Genomic DNA, 19814 nt, shown 5'->3' on the forward strand with positions numbered 1-19814 from the left:
TAAACCAAACAAGAATATATCGCGGTAGTTAAACGGCTTATTAGAAGGAGTATATGCCCAGTATATGCTTAGCATATGCTAAGCATATACTATAGTGTCGCTTACCTATAGAATAGTGGGTATATACGCTGCATATGCTAAGTATATGCTATAGTATAGCCTACCTTATAGAATAGTAAGTATATATACTATATATACTGCATATGCTAAGTATATACTATAGTGTCGCCTACCTATAAAATAGTAGGTATATACGCTGCATATACTAAGCATATGCTATAGTATAGCCTACCTATAGAATAGTAAGTATATATACTGTATATACTGCATATGCTAAGCATATACTATAGTATAACCTATCTATAGAATAGTAAGTATATACACTGTATATGCTAAGCATATACTATAGCATAGCCTACCTTATAGAATAGTAAGTATATATATAATATGTCCTGCCTTACGTTACTATATAGCTAAAAAGATAGCAGTTATCGCGAATATATTATAACTGCGGTAGGATCTAATATATATACTCTAATAATATACTTATTATTTTATAAGGTAGGTTATACTATTATATATACTTACTATTCTATAGGTAGGCTATACTATAGTATATATTTAGCATATATAGTATATATTCTTACCATTTTATAAGTAGGCTATATTATAGTATATGCTTAGCATATGCAGCGTATATACTTACTATTTTATAGGTAGGCTATACTATTGTATATGCTTAGCATATGCAGCATATACAGCATATATATTTACTGTTCTATAAAGTAGGCTATACTATAGTATATGCTTAGCATATGCAGTATATATAGTATATATACTTACTATTCTATAAGGTAGGCTATACTATAGCATATACTTAGCATATGCAGTATATATAGTATATATACTTACTATTCTATAAAGTAGGCTATACTATAGCATATACTTAGCATATGCAGCGTATATACCTACTATTTTATAGGTAGGCGACACTATAGTATATGCTTAGCATATGCAGTATATAGTATATATACTTACTATTCTATAAGGTAGGCTATACTATAGCATATACTTAGCATATGCAGCGTATATACCTACTATTCTATAGGTAGGCAACACTATAGTATATGCTTAGCATATGCTAAGCATATACATCTTAAATATTATATAATATTATTTATTTGCTAATTTTAAAATAATTAATTTTTGGTATATGCGCTGCATATGCATAAAGCTCGGCGTGGTCCGAAGCTGATCGTGGTCCAAAAGCTGGTTTGCAAGTTCGGACCACGTTAAACTTTTGGACCACGCCGAGTTTTTTGCGGACCACGCCGAGCTGTGACCCCGCAATCGACGGCAGAGGCATCTACTGTTACATTTGAGGCAGCAACGGCTCACTCAAAGGCTTTAAAAGCAGCTGCATAAAAGGTAGATGAAGAGGTCAATACACAGGTAGAGGTAGAGGACGACGAGCAGAGCAGTTCGAGCGACAGTGAGATGTCAGATGTGGACGTTGGCGTGGATATGGGCAACGTCGTGCAGTCGATCGAGTAGAGCTTCCAATACAAACACTATAAAATGTCGCGATAGAGCCTTGATTATAAAACTAAAGCTTCATTTTATTTATATCGTAGATAAAATGCTGCTCGATGCCTTTTATTAAGAAAATGCCTGCAATTGAGCATTGAGGCATTGAGGCATTAGTTTTGATGTTCAAAACCGTCAAAAGCCCATAAGCTACGTTACTCGTCTTCCTTTGTTTCGCTGTCGTTTCGTTAATTAATCTGCTAGCGCGCCAAGCCGGCTGTAGCACCAACAATAGAAACCTGCCTTCCCGCTTCGATTCAACAGCGATACATCCCCAACCCATACCTCTCCTCGTACGAAGATATCTGAAATGCTTCATGCCAGCCGTACACGATAATTCTAATACTCTCACAGTCCAGACGCCGAATAATTGAGCGTTGTTATCCGTACGGCGCCCTCCCGTGTTCGTTGTGCTAGCACTATCCACTCGCCTAGCTCTGGCCAAGCTCAGGATACATTACGTCTTAGACGAGCTTCTCACCTCGCCCACTCCATACGCGCCACCACGACTACTATACTGTGTCCAATCGGTTGACTCTACATTCTACTTACCTAAGGCTAAGTGAGTGTTCACTCGCCCGCGACAATCCAACTCGGGTGCTGACACTGGGTAGGCCTAGCTCCGCGCAGGTAGCTCTGGAAAAAAAACCAGAGAGGAAGTAAACGAGTAGCTCCGACCGTTATCGCTAGTGCACTTGCTCGATCTAAGAAAATCTCTAAACATGACTTCCTATGCAGGCTCCAAGCTAGAAGTGGAAGGTAAGCATCTAATACTCTCTCCCAGCACTTAAAGCCATCAACGACGGTGGGAATGAAGGGAGCATTGCCGCGGGTCTCATTTCCAGTCGCAGAAGCCGAAACAGCGCGCACTAGCTGCTGAAGCTTCTCTCTCTTGCTGTTCAGGTTGGCAACATGGTGGAGCTTGGATGGTGGAAATTAAATCTTCGTTAAAGTCTGCCATGCGCGGAGCTCCGTGTTTCTGGGCCGAAACCTAATCCCTCAGCGTCGAGGGCTCTGCAGCCGACACCCCGGCTGTCCTAGGATGGGTTGCAGCGGATTTGACGAATTTCTTGGTAGCATATCCGTGACAGTGCTAATAACATATCTACAGGTATCGCCACGGCGAAACAAATTAATAAGGTTGAAAACGCCCTCCGTCAATATAATAGCTCGAAGGAGCTTGCAGATGCTTTGTTTGGACTCGTCGAGTTGCATATGTCGCATGTCGACGCCGGGGGGAAACGCGCTGAAGCTGTTGCAAAGTTGATCACACAGATGACAGCAGGCCCACTGAAGCATCTGGGGAAGAACGAGTTCTTCGAAAAGGGGGCTGCAGACTTTCTTAAGACGGATGAGGGTAGGACGTGGTGTGAGTGGCGAGCCTATTCCAACATTAGAGGTCTCAGAACATATTTGCTCACGGTTGGCAGTAAATGATTGGTTTCAACCATATGCGTCAAATACCGGAGGTGGCACGCGCAACACGCCTGGGATAGCTGGAGGCCAAGGACAAGAGCTTGCAAGGCAGGGTGCAGCGGCCAGAAACCAGGGTGAACCCAAGAACATTCGTCGGACGGACCGAAGGCGAGGAGGCAGCCCGGGCAACCACACGCAGGCAACCGTCATTCGACGTAGAGCAGAATTCAATCCGCGTCCGATCGTGAATGGTGAACATAGCGCAATGACGTTGGCGTTGAGAGGTCCTCTTACGATAACGGGGGAACTATATGAAGCCAAAGACATAATCAGGAGGGTGGGCCAGACGCGACTCCCAGCGAACGAACCTCGTCGTAGCCAGAATCGAAGGGGCGCCAGCGATGGTCAGTTGCCGACACTACCCTTATGTATACTGTGCGGCTCGTCACATCCTGGAGTGTGGACGATTGGGGATCCGTCGATTTTAGTTCAAGTGGCCGGTGGACACGTAGGCAAAGTCCAACATGCGGCGAGAGATCCAAGGGGAGCAAGAGGACTGAGGAAGAATGACCTAGTGATCGTCTCGTTACTTTTGGTAGCATTTGTCTTCTTTATAATGTTCTGGTGATCGTATTATTAGGGAATGTGTTTTATCTGGTTGTTTCTGGGTATTGGGAGACTTACGAGGGCAACGTGAATATAAGGGATCTTAGGCCTTGTTTGGTGACTTTTTTTCTACCTGTGAGATTCCACCGTTTCGACCACCAAAATTCGACCTGTTCGAATCTTTGACGCCGGATAGCTCCAATTGTAAGCGCCACGAGTTGATGCCTTGCAGGGGTGTAGAATGAACTGGTGGATGTCTATCGTTTGGTAGAATCGTTGATCGCGATCACGTGCTTGATATACACGATCAAAGACTTCACAAATCGGGCAGGATAGTGCACAGATGGCCAGATTAACGTCGAAACGGCTGGGCAGGTGTTGAAAAGTACCTAGTGAGGTGCTTTTCGATTTTCACCTGTTCGACAACCATTTCGCGGCCAAGACTTAGAAATCGCGCACTCTATACTACTTTGGGCCGCAGAATCGCGGTAGACGCGATGAAGTCGAAACGGCCGTTTCGAACCTCAATTTCAGCTGCCAAGCTATTCGAACAGGTTGATCTACCAAACGGAAGGCCCAAACCTGTTCAATTTTTGACCTGTTCGATTTATTTGACCTGTTCGTTCCATTTCGAATTTTTGGTGGTCGAAACGGTGGAATCTCACAGGTAGAAAAAAGTCACCAAACAAGGCCTTAGGCCACCAAATAGTTCATAATAATTAATTCCTATGCGTCGTTTCATGCAAGGCTTTGAGAGAATATCTTGAGAAGCCTTAGGCATTCACTCCCACGGCCAATCGGAGGTGACATACACCCTCCTGTCAACTCCGGTGGTTAGCGCAGCCACGTCTGCACGGCCCTTTTGTAGGGGAAGTTTTGGTATTTTTGCTGTTTAAGGGAAAGTAAGGCCGTGCAGACGTGGCTGCGCTAACCACCGGAGTTGATAGGAGGGTGTACATGCTAGTAGAGGGGCCACCAATTAGATGAATTGCCGGCAAATGGCTGTGGCACCATCCTTCCAATCTTGTGTAAGTCCAGGCCTAATCCGGCTAAAATTAGGTTGGGGCCGCTCTCTCACCTTAGATTCGGTGAACCGCAATGTTATTTGCCTTGTTGGAGCTACCAACGCCTCGTGCCTTGCCAAGGTTCCTCTGGAGTATTTTTGTTGGTTGTTACTACGGTATCAGGCATAAGTTTCGTTAGTCCGTCCCGTCTGACATGGATTATTGACAAGGATAAGACAGGCCATCTGACCAATGATGTAGGATAATCTTTGAAAGTAACCAATGACAAAAGAGGAATTCTTTTGCCAAGCTCTACGTATGCTAACAAAACTTAGCCTGATACCGAAGTACAATCCCTTTGTGTGGCAACCGTTTCTTGCACTTTTCGTATATGCACGCCCATAAGCCTATCTAGAGGCTCCATACCGTATATAGCTTGGTATTGAAGCCTCTGGTCAGTGCGGTTACTCGGCGGCAGGGGTGCCGGCGCCTCATTGACGCTTGGTGAACAGCAGCGAAGTGGCCAGGAAGCCTGTATAATATTTGGTGTAGTTAATTAAAAAGCTTTAATATTATCGCCGTCTATTTAATCCTTAAATTATTAGTAAAATGTTGTCCTTATACCGCCTGGTAGTAATTTAGTGGACTTTAATAGAGGATTTTCCTATATAATTAGCAGCTGGTTGACGGAAGAAGGGCAGAAATCTACAGATATGGCGTTATATATCACGACTTCTTGCTCAACTTCCTTAAATACATATTGGTGTTTTTAGTGGTGGCCTTCTACAACATTTTGTCGGCATCGCAATATTGGTGGGGATTGCTAATAAAATTGCGCTAGCTAGGGTGCCTACAGCATGCTAACCCAAGCAAAAGCGCCAAAAGCGCCCAATACGAAAAGTGACTTCTGCCGCACGAAGGGATATGTACAGCGTCCTGGCGCATCCGGTGGTTAGCGCCTTACTAGTGACGCCTCTCGGGCGGAGACCCTCATATAGATTAGTATGAGGTTCCCCATCTTGGCAGCGAGCTTTATAATACCTTAATATTAAAAATATATAAAGCTTTTTAAAATCAATATTGTTTGCCAGATTGCCTATATACGAATACTTCTAAAGTTATCCCTTCGGCTGGTAGATTTGGTCCTACGGTTATCGATAAGAGCCAGCCAATAGAATCAATAGGATCAAGGACCCGTGACCATACACGTACTTTTGATTCTGGTGTTCGCGCACGGTCCAACTATCGTAGAACCTTACCAGCCGAAGGGATAGTAGCTAAATAAGTGTTAAAATTAACGCTTAACAATTAAACGAGTATCTAAATATCTCCTCTAACATCGGGAAAATATTCGCAGGCTGACTTTCAAACTACCCGTCAAGTAAAAATCGAATACTGCCAACTAGGCCAATTGGCTGCCAAATGGCTATCGTTGACGTAGTTGACGCATTTGACGTTTTTGACACGTAACCTACGCGCAGCCTGCGCGGAGTAGGGGTGTGAGCTTACACTTACACGTGTACATACACTCGTGTACATACACGGTGTACACGTGTATTCTAGAGGCTTACACCGTGTATTGCACGGGCCACATGCTTAGTAAACAGTGTAATAAAGAGTCTTTTATTTAGATGGCTCGCCTATAGTAAATTTCTATAAGCAGAACATCTATTTGCAACGCCGTTCATCACAGTATTTCTTTAAGCGGTATACTCGCCTCTATTATAAGCCTTAGTATAGTGTTTCAGTTAAATTGTTTACTAAATAGCAGGCTCTACAGCTAATCTATGCTGGAAGGAGGTTGCTGCCTATAAACTCCCTAGTAAAACCTATCTAAAGGTCGTCTATATCTACTGCTAGAAGATATAGCACTTAAATAGTTATTAGAAGGTCGTCGCCTACCTAAAAAAGTGTAAGGAACTGCCTTAACGCCTATATGCCGAATATTAACCTCACTTATTAGAGGCTCTAAAAAGCGCTTTAAAGCCTAATTGTAAGCGACCGCGTAAGGGAACTTGGTATGATATTGTTGAGATAGCAGAGGTAGCTGTACTTAATAAGCTTCTTACTAAGTTCTTCTTTAATACTAGAATTACTCTAAGCTTAGTAAGTAGCTTCTTAATTAATATTTTAATTGCTTACTAATTAATCTAGGTTAAGAATAAGCTATTTCTTAAGTTTCTTTATTAAATTTAACTTACCTATAAACCTCCTTTACGCTACTAGCTAGCTAATCCTCTTCTTAACTAAATATATAAGAAGCTTAAGGCTAAAATAAAGGATCTAATTACTTAATATTTGGGTAAGCTTACACTAGTATCTAATGGCTGGTTAAATCCTTAGGGTAAGAGTATTATTAACTACTTATTAATTACTTGATTAGAGGCTATATTCCTAAAGTTAATTATAATAGGAAAAAATTGCTATACTGGTTAATACATTATAGACGGCTTAAATGAGACAGTTAAGGATATTGGTCCTTAGAATATTATCGCTATAACTACTAATAACGCTAGTAATATAAAGAAGTCTTAAAAGGGGGTATAAGAGGAGTACCTAGAGATTCTCTACCTTAGCTGCGGCTTTTATATAACAAACCTTTTGGTTAAGGATATTATAAAGGTACTAAAGCTTTATTAACACTTTAAAGCCGTTAAAGACGTTAATTAATATTAGAAGAATTCAGCCGTATTAAACGGCTTGCTTAAAGCTACTACTAAGGAAATTAATTAGAAGTTTGTTACTCTATAACTACTAGGTAAAATAAAATAGCAAGGCAAATTGTATACCGTTTAATTGAATATTAGTAATATTAAAGTAATATAATAAGCTATTCTTAATTAATAAGCTTACCTAGGTAATAAGCTAGATGTAGATATAAGGGGCAAGTACAACAGGATAAGGACTATAATCCTTAATAAGCAGTATTAGGCTAAAACGAAGGAATTAGAGGCTCTATTAACACCTTTTCTTTAGGTAATAATATCGCTTAAAACCAATAAACTAAAGCTCTTACGCTTATACGCGTACTACACCTTCCTACTTAATAAGACGGCTACCTTATCTAATACTCTACTTACCTACTTGGCGGTGCTCTAACTTATCGGCTAGCGCTTTAAGAAACTCTATTACCCCCTTATAACAATTACTTACCTTTATGATCCTATTACCCGTAATAAGAGGCCCATTAATATTACTAATAGGTAAATAAAAGGTGTTAGAGGTTGGCTATTAGAGCACTACAAAAATAATAAAAAGAAGACCGCTACGGTATATGCTGAGCTTCTTAAACTACGAGCTAAATTAGGTCCTTTTAGTAGGCCTCTTAATTAGGCAGCTATAAAGAAGATAGACCTAGTTCTATAGTAGAAGAGTCTCTTTTTATCCCATACTAAGCTCGTTCAATTAGTGAAGATAGCGCTTTTAGTCTTACCTATTATGGGCGCTACAGAAAGGAACTAGTCAGCCTTTAGCTTTATTTATAGTAGGAATAGGAATTCTCTATTAAACAATTAAGTAAATAAGCTAGTATATATATACTAGAATCTACGAATACGAGAGAGAATTAGAGATAAAAAAAATACCTAGTTTAATAATAAAGAAGATAAGGATAAAGAAAAGGATGAGAATCTTATAGAGGCTCTTTTTAAGCCGGATATATATAGATTCGGCGACAATAAAAACGACGACCAGGAGGACGTTGAGGATTACGATATATAATATATTATATAAGCTTACACTTACACCGTGTATTACACTGTGTAATACACCGTGTACACGTGTAATATTCTGACTTACACGGTGTATTCACACCCCTAGCGCGGAGCCTGTTATCTCAGGTGGCCTCAGCCGCTTCTCCGAGGAATTTGTGGCGTTGCATGGCCCCACTCCAAAGCCACAGCCCCGCTCTGTAAACTCGTGCGAACTCTTGAGCCAATCAGCGGCCACACTAACTCCTGCAAACTCCTAGAACCTCGCGCTACCCCTAACACCCCCCAAATTCCTCTGCAAAGCGTCTCCCGCTGAGGTGTAATGCCAAGCTGCACCGTGCACGAACACCGTGCTGAGCTATACGCGAGGCATCAATAGAGCATGTAAATAGACCAAATAAGCTGCGATTTTTGCCCATTTTAATGCCATACAATGCCGCGCATATCTAATGATATTGACTACGTGAAGTGGAAAGATCCTCGCACTAAAATATTGAAATAGCCACCGCTAGAGCTATGGGCTGTACCGCCGTTTACTCCTTTTTGAATAGACAACTACTATAAGGGCGCGAAAAGACTTTAGGGAAGATTTGAAGGAACAATATAAATTCTATCTAAATCCTTAGGTATATAGCTCTTGCTAGGAACAAGACGTTGCGTAAAGAAGAGAAAGGAATAACGAGAGAATCTTATAATTAAATAGTTAGTAGTCTTAATAGTCAATATATACGCACGTATGTACGCGGCCTTCGACAGATTTTAGTAGAATTTAATTAATCTAGTAGAACTTGGCAGAAGTTAATTAAGCTAGCAGAGTTTGGCAGGATTTAGTTAAGGCATTAAAATTTATTTATTAAGTGTTTTACTAAGACGTTCCTACTATAACTAGGCTAGTCTCGTTATAACTACTAGGGCCTAGAAAAAGGCGCTATCTCTTAAAGTACTAATTGTAGCGATCCTCTAGCCTTATTCTGCCTATTCTTTATAGATAAGATACTAGATAAATACGTATATAGAGGCACTGCTTATAAAGTAACTAAGTATATATTAAAGAACTGGTTTAAGCAGCTTAAGCGCTATATTTATTATAGTTCTATACTAAAGGGTGGCTTCTATACGATATTTAACCGCGTAGATAAGCTCTCTAAGTATCTATCCCTTAACCCGCCGGCGTCCTACCGGAAGCTAGTCCGTGCTTAAACACTAGAATAAAAATAACATATATAGCCAATTATTATTAACAATGCCTTCTAATCGTACTTCTAATAATATAGGCCTTGTCCAACTGACTTAGTATAACGTTTAGCTAAATCGATATGCTAAAAAGCCACCACTAAAGCCATGGCCGCTGCCTGATTTTACTCCTACGACGATTCGATTTGGTTAATCTAATTGGCTATTCCTTATCGATAACGGTAGGACGCATTCCGGCGGGTTAAGGGATAGATACTCTATTATAAATTCTAAAGGCTTAGCCCGTATTTAGCGGTTAATAAAACTATTTATAGATTTATAGACCGTATACTTAAGATTATAAATATACCCAGTAAGCCTATACCTAAGGGCTTTAAGATATAGGTCCTAGCTAATTAGGGTTACGTCCTAGATTAGCTATAGTATACTAAAGGCAATAAAAAGGGCCTGGTTAACCTTAATAAGGCCTTTCTTAATAAGGGCTTTATAAAGGCTTAGGCTGTAGTATTAGACCTCCTTATATAGCGCAATAACGTTACTAATAAGCAACTCTACTTACTAGGTAAGCACGTAGTATAGCTTAATAATCTCTTTAGCAGCGTAAAGCTATTTAAAAGGCTGGAAGAGCTAGGGATTAAGGTAGTAGGAATAGTTAAAACAATATATATATATAGTGAAAAAAGCTAGAAGAGGAGGAATATAACGTTTAGAAAGAGATAATTAAAGTTAACCGGGTAGCTTTAGCTAGGTCTAAGTTGTTTATAACTTATATAGCTCCTTTAAAGTAGCGTATAAAGTAGAAAAAGATACCTATAAAGCGCTTCTTAACATTACTTTCCGACCTTAAATTAAGCTATAATATATAGATTCTATAAAGTACGCTATACGTAAAGTTATCCAGGAGTTATTGGGTAATAGAGTTTGCCTAAAAGAACGCTATAATAGTTTTTTTCCTATCTACAGTTTATAATAGTAGGTGTCTCTCTTTTAATACGACATTATAGAGCCACTAATATTATATATTACTAGGTCAAACCTATATTATAAAGCTTTAAAAATAGTCTATTATAATAGCTACAGGCTATAGGCAGACTGTTAAAATGTTTAGAAATAAGCCTAAAGCAGACTTAGATATATGTTACGGACGCTTTAAATACAATATTATAACTACTTAGAGAAGAGACGGAAGAAGCTAGTTAGTTAATATAAGCATAGTCTAGGATAGAGCCGATAGAGCTATATAATAAGGAATAGTAACTAAAGTTACGTAACGTAATCTATATAATCTATAGGATCTATATAATCCGTAATAGAGCAAATAGAGTATACGTATATTATATATAAGAAGGATTTTATAGGAGTATAGTTGTGTATTTAAGGACCCTTAGTCCCTACCTAGATAGTTCCTTCCTTATAGTAATTCTCAGAATACAATTAAAGTTAATCTATTAGGCAACTACTCTACTAGTTATTATTACGTTATTAACTTTAATTTATATTACCTATACACCTAGCCTATTAATAAGCCTATTATAGTTCCTGCTATAAGGTTCTATTACACAATTACTACCTAGTTACGGTATTAAATACAAAAAGTTGAATAATATACCACTAAAAGCACTAGCTATAACGCCATTAACGGCGGCAACTACTTTAAGGTTAGGTAACAACACTAGTATAGCAAATACTAACTTACAGCAACCTATAACGGTTGGACAGCTATAAGAGATAGTTAACTAGCTAACAGAAAATAATATAATGTTAGAAAATAGGATTAACGGGATTAGAGCGGCAAAGATTAAGTTATTATTAATTAAGAGGTACTTAGGAGAAAGATTAAAGCTTAAAGGGTTTTTTACCTAAATATACTTTAAAGTTACGCAAGAAGGAGCTAAGCTACTAATACCTATAGATTAAATAGTATATGCGGGACTATTTCTGTTAGGAAGAGCACTTAAGTGGTTTAAATCTTACCTTATAGAAATATAGGCAAACGGAATAACAACTACTAACTAAGATATGCGATTTATATTCTTAAGCTAGGAGGGATTTATAGAACGACTTACGCAAATATTTAGAGACCCGAAATTAACAACTACGGTAAAAAAAAACTTTAAGATATTACGTAACAAACCTTAGCAATTAAGTATATAATATAGTTCCAGATATTAGCAATATAAATAGAGTGGAATAATAAGGCGCTTATGGCATAGTATAAGCAAGGACTTAAGGCTAAAGTCTAGGACATAATTATCTTAATAGAAGATGCGGACACCCTAAGGGAACTAATAGATTAAGCAATTAAAATTAATAATTAGATCTACTAAAAGGAACAGGCTAAGAAAGGCTAGGATAGAGTTCTATAGTTATATAAGGTGTAAAGCACGTAATAACCAAAGCTAAGTTAAAAACTATAGTATGGCGTAGAGCTAATAAACCTAAGTGGTACTAAAGAAGCCTATAAAAGATAGAGTAAGAAACTATAAAAACCTAAAGGTTAAAGATCTAGTAATTATAGGATTAAGAAACAGAGGCTAAACTAGGGATTTTAACAGCAGAAGACGTTTAGGCGGACTCTATAGTAAAGTTAATGGTTTAAAGATAGAGCTTATATAAATTATGGAAAATAAGGTTATTTCGCAAGGGATTATAAAGATAGTTAGAGATACTATATAATAAAGGGAACTAGACTAACAGTAGAAGATATATATATATAAAGGGATAATAGTATACTACAAGGAATAAAAGAATATTTAATTAAAAGTTTCGCGTTTTATTATAATAACGCATGCCAAATTTATAAGGACGCTAAGTATGGCGCAAGCTATTAGCTATAAGAGCTATATTTAGCGGAATATAAAGAAACTAATAAACTAGTTCGCAGATCGGACATTAAGGATAATAATTTCAACGTAGGCGAAATATTTTATAACGATAAGGCAACAAAAGCCACTTACTAGGAGTAAGTAGACCTTAAAGATGTTATATAAGAGGTAAAGGATAATTCTACTATATAATAGGGAACATTAGTAGGGATTAAAACCCTACTAGATATAATATCTATTGCTTCGCAAGATGTAAGAGAAGTAAGATAGTAAACTACTTTGGCACTTAATAAAGGCAAAAGATTCTTAAGATAAGATAAGAGATAACTAAGATTTTTAAAACAAGATAAGGCAAGCTTAAAGACCTATAATAGATAATAACCAATAGAGTAGAGTAGTAGCTTAGTTTAAAGATATACAAATAAGCTTAGGATAGAGTTTCCTATAAGCATAAGATTCTTAAGACGAGATAAGCGAGATTTAAGACTTTTAAAATAAGATAAGAATATCTAAGCCTAGTTAGACTAAGGCTAGAGTAAAGCTTAAGATAGAAGTAAGCTTAGGATTAAGAATCTAAAGGGGTTAAGAATTTAGAGTATAAATAAGGACACCCATAAATAAGAGGTAAGAGGCTTTATTATAGATTAAACAATCTATAGTATAAACAGTAGTTAGACTAAAAGACAAATATATAGACCTAAAAGACTTACTAGGAGAACATAGTATTCGGCCTAAAGATTAAAGAATTAATACTAAGATTAAGAAGTAAGAAGACTTTAAGGATCTATCTATAAGATACAAACCAAAAGAAACTATAGAAGAGTTTAGACAAAGAATTAGGGTGCGTTCGGTTGCAGCTCCAGATTGAATCTGGAGGCTCCAGAACCGAGTTGATCTGGAGCCTCAATCTGATCTGGAGGCGACTGTTCGGTCAATCTGGCGACTTTCTGATCTGGAGCTCCTCCAGATCGGCAACCGCGTCAAATTCGCACGCTTTACCGTATATAGTAGTTGAACTTGAGCTCTTGGCGTCAGATCAATCTGGAGCTTTTTTTTTCAGATCAATCGTCAAGTCGAATCTGGAGCTCTGCTCGTGCGCCCGTCCAATTGCCTACCACGCCCCCACCACCCTTACCGACGACGGTATTACTGCTGTAGCTGCAGGCCCTATACGACGTCCTCTTCTTGATCCTTACTGTCGCCGTTTAGATCTGACCACACTGATATATGGACGTTGTGGGTGACGCAGTTGCTCTACAGCCGCCCATAGAGGCTCTACAATTTGACGAGGTACGTTTTGGCAGAGGATTGATTAATGTGGGCAGAAGACGTCGCTAATTTTGAGCCTCATCTGAGGCCTTTTCAGAACGATCAACCGAACAGTCGGCTTTATTTCAGATTGAGTACGACTACTAGATTAAGCGCCACTAATTATCTACTAATTAACGCCGGTCAAAGCATGGACCAACGTCAGATTGAAAAAACTCCAGATTGCAACCGAACACGCCCTTATTATATAACAAGAACAGAAACTAGATAAGAGATTTAGCATATTAGGATGTATAAGGGACAGAGCACTAGTACGAAGAATTACTAATAAGCCTAGAGTAGGCATACTAAGAGCTAAGTGGCTTACTAAATTAGAATAAGAAGAGGATCTAGGAATTCTAATTAGGTTTAAAGAACAACATATAAAGGGCTGTTACGATATAGTAATAAAAAGATACTTCCTTATAAATAAGCTATATACACTTAAGGGACTATACTAAAAGTGGTATAGGCAACGACATAATAATAAGTGGGAAGATTTCTATATATAGTTAGATAAGAAAGTTATCTAAGACTACCTAATTACAGAAAAGGCTATAAGTTATATTAAAGGAGCCTTAATTATAATATTAAAAGATCTAGAGGAGTAATTAGAGGACTAGAGAAGTAAGAGGTAAATTATAGTGCCTATAAATAAAGTTATAACGCTTAGATTAACACGGAAAAGGTTTAAACTTAAAGATAAAGATAAGTTAAGAGTTAACCTAAAACACCTAGCATATTATATATTGGCGTAGATTATATATATAGATAATGCGTGTAATATATATAGAGTACTAAAAGATAAGAACTGAAAGTACCTAGTAAAGATATATTAGTTATTAGATAAGGCGAAGTATAAAAACGCTAAGTATATATATAGTTAGCACCTAGTAGAAGTTTAAGAGTTAGGAGACTTAATACTTTAACTAGGAAGATTCCTTACAGAAAAATGCTTAAATGGATAATAGTAGTGGAAATACCTAAAAAACACGTATCTATAGTATATTAAAAATAAAAAGCAAACTAGGTATTAGCTAAAGAGTAAGCTAAGTATAATAGGATTAAGTAGCTAATAGTTAGGAAAAGTAGAGGCCTATAGGACTAAAGGGAGCCAGTAGTAGAGCCTTAGACCCTTAAAGGAATTTAAGGATAATACCTAAATTTATAAGTTAAGTAGTAAGATTAATAGTTTAAGGCATTAATAGATAGTAGAGTAATAAGAAACCATATCTCGCTAGTAGTAGTTAAAAAAATAGGACTACTTTATAGATAGAAGGAATAACCTTACCTATTAGCTATAATTTTAGGAGATCTAATAGCCTATAGAGGAGGGATTATTAGTCTTAAAATAGGACCTATTTAGTTAACCATTAAAGGAAGATAAATCGAGATGTCTTTTAATATCCTACTATTAGGAAATAATAAGGCAGTACTAGAAATGCCTTAGTTATATTAGCGACTTAGTCAATCGAGACATAAGCACGGNAAAAGGGTCGCGCAAGCCTGTACAATTGGATTGTCTATAAACGAGAATCTAAAGCTAGGGAAAGGAAAGGAGAAGAAGAGTAACGCCGTTCGGTATTTTATAAGATCTTCGCGTCACGTAATCGCAATATGCGGCAATCTGTGGCAATCTGTGGCAATCTACCGGTGCGAAGTTCTACCAAGTTCTGCCAAGTTCTGCCAGTTCTGCCAGTGCTATAATATTACCCCCCCCTCCAAAAAAGCCTACCCTTAGGCTTTATCGCTAAAAGTCTTAGTAAGAGAATCTAACCAATTAGACAACTTTAACCGCTGGTTAAAGTTCCTAGATATCTTAATACCTTATATAACTAAGAAATTTCTAGGGCGTTTTTATCCTTATATTCTTCTAGTAGCTTATTATTTTCGTTATACTAGCATTCTATCTACTTATCTAGGTACTTTAGCGGTCCGGGTTTATTAGGGTAATAGCTATAAAACTCCTAAAGCTTATAGGGNCTACCTATAAAGTTNTATATAGGGTACTAAGTAGGGTCTAGGTTATATCCTTTCNAACTAATATAATACTTTAACGTTNNCTTTACNAGTTTATAGGCTAGCACTTCTTTAATTTCCCATTTATTATCGCCATTAACTTAAATTAGTAGGGGAGGTTTATTCTTTTATCTAGGTAGTAGGTTATTTATAGCTTTTTATAGTTTATCTGGTAAGAAAATAGGGTAAACTTTAATTAAGTCTAGGAGCTTAACCTTATACAAATTGCCTACTTTATTAAGAATCTTATACAGTCCTACTATTTTATAGTCCAGCTTACGGCTAGGCCGTTTTATCTTTTAGTTCTTTGTTATAACCTAGACTATATCGCCTATAGTAAAGTTAGGCTCGCGCCTATACTTATTTGCCTACTATTTTATTAATTTCTAAGCCTTTTCTAAGTTTATATAGGCTACTTTTTAGGCTTCTTCTAAGCGCTTAGCGTACTGCTGGGCTTCCTTATAAGATAGTTTTTCGCGTACGGTCTAGGGCCCTTTTAGTCTTTTCTAGTTAAAGCTTATATAGGGTAGGTAACCCATTTCTAGTTAAATAGGGGCAAATCCGGTAGAGTTATAGGGTAGGGTCGCTTGGGCGTAGTCTATTAAGGGCAACAGTTTAGCCCAGTTATCCTAAAAGTAGTTAATAAAAGGCCGGAGTCTCTAGTCTAAGTATTAATTTATAATCTCTATTTAACCGTCTATCTGAGGGTAATATACTATAAAAAGCTTTAGCTTAATACCTAAGATCTAGGTGAACTTATTCCAAAAAGCTAATATAAACTACGGCCTATAGTTAGATATAATAGTATCTAGTGGTCCGTAAATTCGGTAGACGTAGTAGATATATAGCTAGGCTACCTCTTTAGCATTAATATTCTTATAATAGGGAATTAAGAACGGGCGCTTGCTAAAGCGGTTAATTAAGATTATAACTATATTATATCCGTTACGGTCTAGAGGTAGCTTATAAAAGTCTATAGAGATATATTACTAGGGGCGGTTAGGTATTAAAAGGGGTTTTAATAATCCTAAGGTCTTATCTCGTGGAATTATAAACCTATGGCAGTTATTGCAGTTCCGTATATAGCGGTTAATATTTATAATTATTCCGGGCCAGTAGTAGCGGTTGCTAATAATCCTATAGGTTTTATTTTTTCTAGGGTAGGCCGTAGAGACCTAGGTATATACTTCGGTAAGGTCCTCGAAATCGGACTCTGCACCTGTACGTGGTGAGGCCTACGAACCTGCTGGTCTTTGGACTCAGCAGAGCCAACGCAGAGACGTCGCACAGCTGCGAGTAGGTCGTGGTGGTGGTGGTCGAAATGTTGTGGGGGGTAGTAAAAGGTTTTCACATGGGATGGTGAGATCTCGAAAACCACTACTAACGGTAACCCCCTTCATAGTAGACGACTGCTATACTCCTATTCAACCCTGTGTAATCCTCGCGGATACGAGATGGAATCCAACGTCCCCCGACCCCCAATTGAAAGCATTAACGACCTCACATCGACGAACGAACGAACGCGAACGAACGAGCAGCGAGCAAATATACGGCCCCTCTTAACCCCCAGAGCGATCGCCCGCGGAGCATGCGGTCACTCGCCATTTTATTACTGCTGTAATAACAGCCTGGATTGCGACCCATGGTTTTCCTTATCTCCTTTCGACGGAGTGGTGACCCTTAGAAAGGGCCTAGCTGGGGCCTAGGCACAAAAGATACCCAAATACAACACAACATATCCCGCTGTCAGTGCTACGGTAGTTAGAACGGATGAATCCCCCTTACGCCTTCGATGGCTCTAGGGGGGGGGAGGCAAGGCGTATATGGCAATGGTTAACAAGAGATAGCATACAGGGGACGGTCAAGATATGGGAGAGAACAACAATAAGCGCAAGCACACGGCGATCGATCGGCAAGGCCTAGCTGGGACGTAGTGAACCCTAGCTTTGGATAAGCTGGAGAAGGAAGCAGTGGTTCCCAAGGAGTTCAAAACATCTATNGAGGAGGACGTGCTGTAGGCCCGTAGGGCCGCTGCTACGTGCAAACATGGCAAATCGGGGTTTTTCATCCTACTGAGGCTGCTCATAGGGTTTTTCCTCCCCCAACTGCAGGGGTTTTCTTCCTGTAAATACACAAGTTTTCCCCCCTGTGCGGAGTAGTCTGCGTGGGCCAGTAGGATCCGTATCAGACGTTAATTAAAGATTATACTACTATATACTTCGGTAATAAGCTAAGTCTATAAGTTCTGTTCCTCTGCTACTATTAGCTATTTGTGGTGCTTAAGCAGTCCACTTTTAAGGGACTATAGGCTAGAAACGTTCTTTGCCTTTTTACGGTACTTCTGTAGAGAATAGGCCGTACGGTTTACCTATAGTAGTTTATTAATAAGGTTTAGTTCTATAGAGTTAATAGGGTATATCTCGGCATCTAAAGAGTCTATATTTAGTTCTACCCATATCTAGGAGTTAAGGTGCTCTAGTTATAGTAGCGCTTAGGTCTATAATAAGATCTTTATAGCTATCTAGTTATTTATATCCTATTTACGCCTTATAAGAGCGTCTGCACGGTTAGTAGCGCCTAGCCTATATATAATTAGGAAGTTAAACTAAGATAAGGTGTCCGCCTAGCGCGCCTATTAGGCTATAAGGGCCTTTATTATTATAAAATATTCTAAGGCCTTATAATCGGAAACTACCTAAATAGACTTAGGGGTGCCTTCTAGTTAGGCTCGCCAGTGCTAAAAGCTAGAGATAATAGCCAGCATTTCTTTATCGTAAATTGGGTAGTTTAGCTTAATATCTACTATAGTCTTTAAATAGTAAGCAACAAGGTACCATTCTCCGTTTATCTACTTTTAGAAGTAAACGCTAGCTATAACACCATCTAAGGCATTAGTTTCTAGCATTAAGGGCCATTCTAGGTTAAAGTAGGCGAGTAAGGGAGTAGAAACTAGTTGTTTCTTAAGCTTATTAAAGGCCTACCTACATACAGTATTAAAGTAAAAGGGCCGGTCCTTATAGGTAAGTAGGCTTAGTGGCCGGGTAATCCTACTATAGTTCTTAATAAAGCGTTGGTAGAAGTTACAGAACCCTAAAAATAACTACACCCCCTTTACGGTCCTTAGGGGTACCTATTAGTTAATTATAGCTATCTTTTCTAGGTCTGCCTTAATCCCGTTTATACTAATAATAAACCCTAAGTACTTTATACGCTTAATACTAAATTCTAACTTCTTAATATCGGCTTAGAGGCCAGCTTCCTAAAGCCGTTATAAGACTTTATAAATATGCTCTTTATATTCCAGTTCGTTTTTAGAGTAGATTATAATATTATCTAGGTATGCTATACAGAAGTCGTTAAGGTAGTTAAATAGTACGTTATTTATATATCGTTGGTATATAGCTAGTCCGTTAGTTAGTCCAAAAGGCAGTACTTTATATTTATATATTCCGTAACGGGTCTAAAACGTAATAAGGTCTTCTAATTTAGGGTTTATCCTAATCTAGTAAAAAGCCTAGCGGATATTAAGCTTTATAAAGATCTTAGCTCTACTTATTTAGGCCAAAGTCTTATTAAGTAAAGGTAGTAGGTAGCGGTCTTTAAGGGTTAGATTATTAAGCTTATAGTAGTNAATANAGAAACAAAGTNCTNTATTTAGNTTTTTNGNAAAGAGAATAGGTAAGTTAAAAGGGGCTTAACTAGGCTTAATAAAGCCCTTATCCAGGTTATTAATAAGATACTATTTTATGGCCTATAATTCAGCAGTAGATTGCTATTAGAGGGGGCTATAGCTAAGGGTAACCACCTTATCCGGCTTAATTTTAATTTTATAGTTGTACGGTCGGTGAGGCGGAAGTACATTAGACGCTGCTTTAGAGAAGGTATCTTTAAATTTCTAGTATTAATGGGGTAGTTTCTGTTTTACTAGCTCCTTATTTATAAGCTCGCCTTTCTCTTAGGCTAGGGCTTCTTTCTCTTTAATTATTTAATTAATTTTATATAAGCTAGTTATAAAGGTAATAGTATTAGGCTAAACTAGGTTTTGGTAGAATCCTATAGCGCTAATATAGTAGATATTAACTAGCGGGAGGTCTATGGGTTTCTTTACGGATATTTATTAGGCCGTATTTTGCGGTATAGGGTTT

General features: G+C 38.1%; 1 protein-coding gene across 1 annotated transcript; it reads left to right on the forward strand.

The window, feature by feature from the left end:
• Positions 1-1858: 1858 nt before the first annotated feature.
• On the forward strand, positions 1859-3765 carry K441DRAFT_663289 (uncharacterized protein). Its single transcript, XM_067649174.1, has 4 exons — positions 1859-2149; positions 2202-2346; positions 2699-2956; positions 3018-3765. Exons 2-4 carry the CDS (start codon positions 2310-2312, stop codon positions 3629-3631), a joined length of 909 nt encoding a protein of 302 aa, XP_067501617.1. The 5' UTR covers positions 1859-2149; positions 2202-2309; the 3' UTR covers positions 3632-3765.
• The last annotated feature ends 16049 nt before the right edge of the window (positions 3766-19814 follow it).

Source organism: Cenococcum geophilum (genome assembly GCF_001692895.1).
Source record: "Cenococcum geophilum 1.58 unplaced genomic scaffold K441scaffold_33, whole genome shotgun sequence".
Classification (NCBI taxonomy): Eukaryota; Fungi; Ascomycota; class Dothideomycetes; order Gloniales; family Gloniaceae; genus Cenococcum; species Cenococcum geophilum.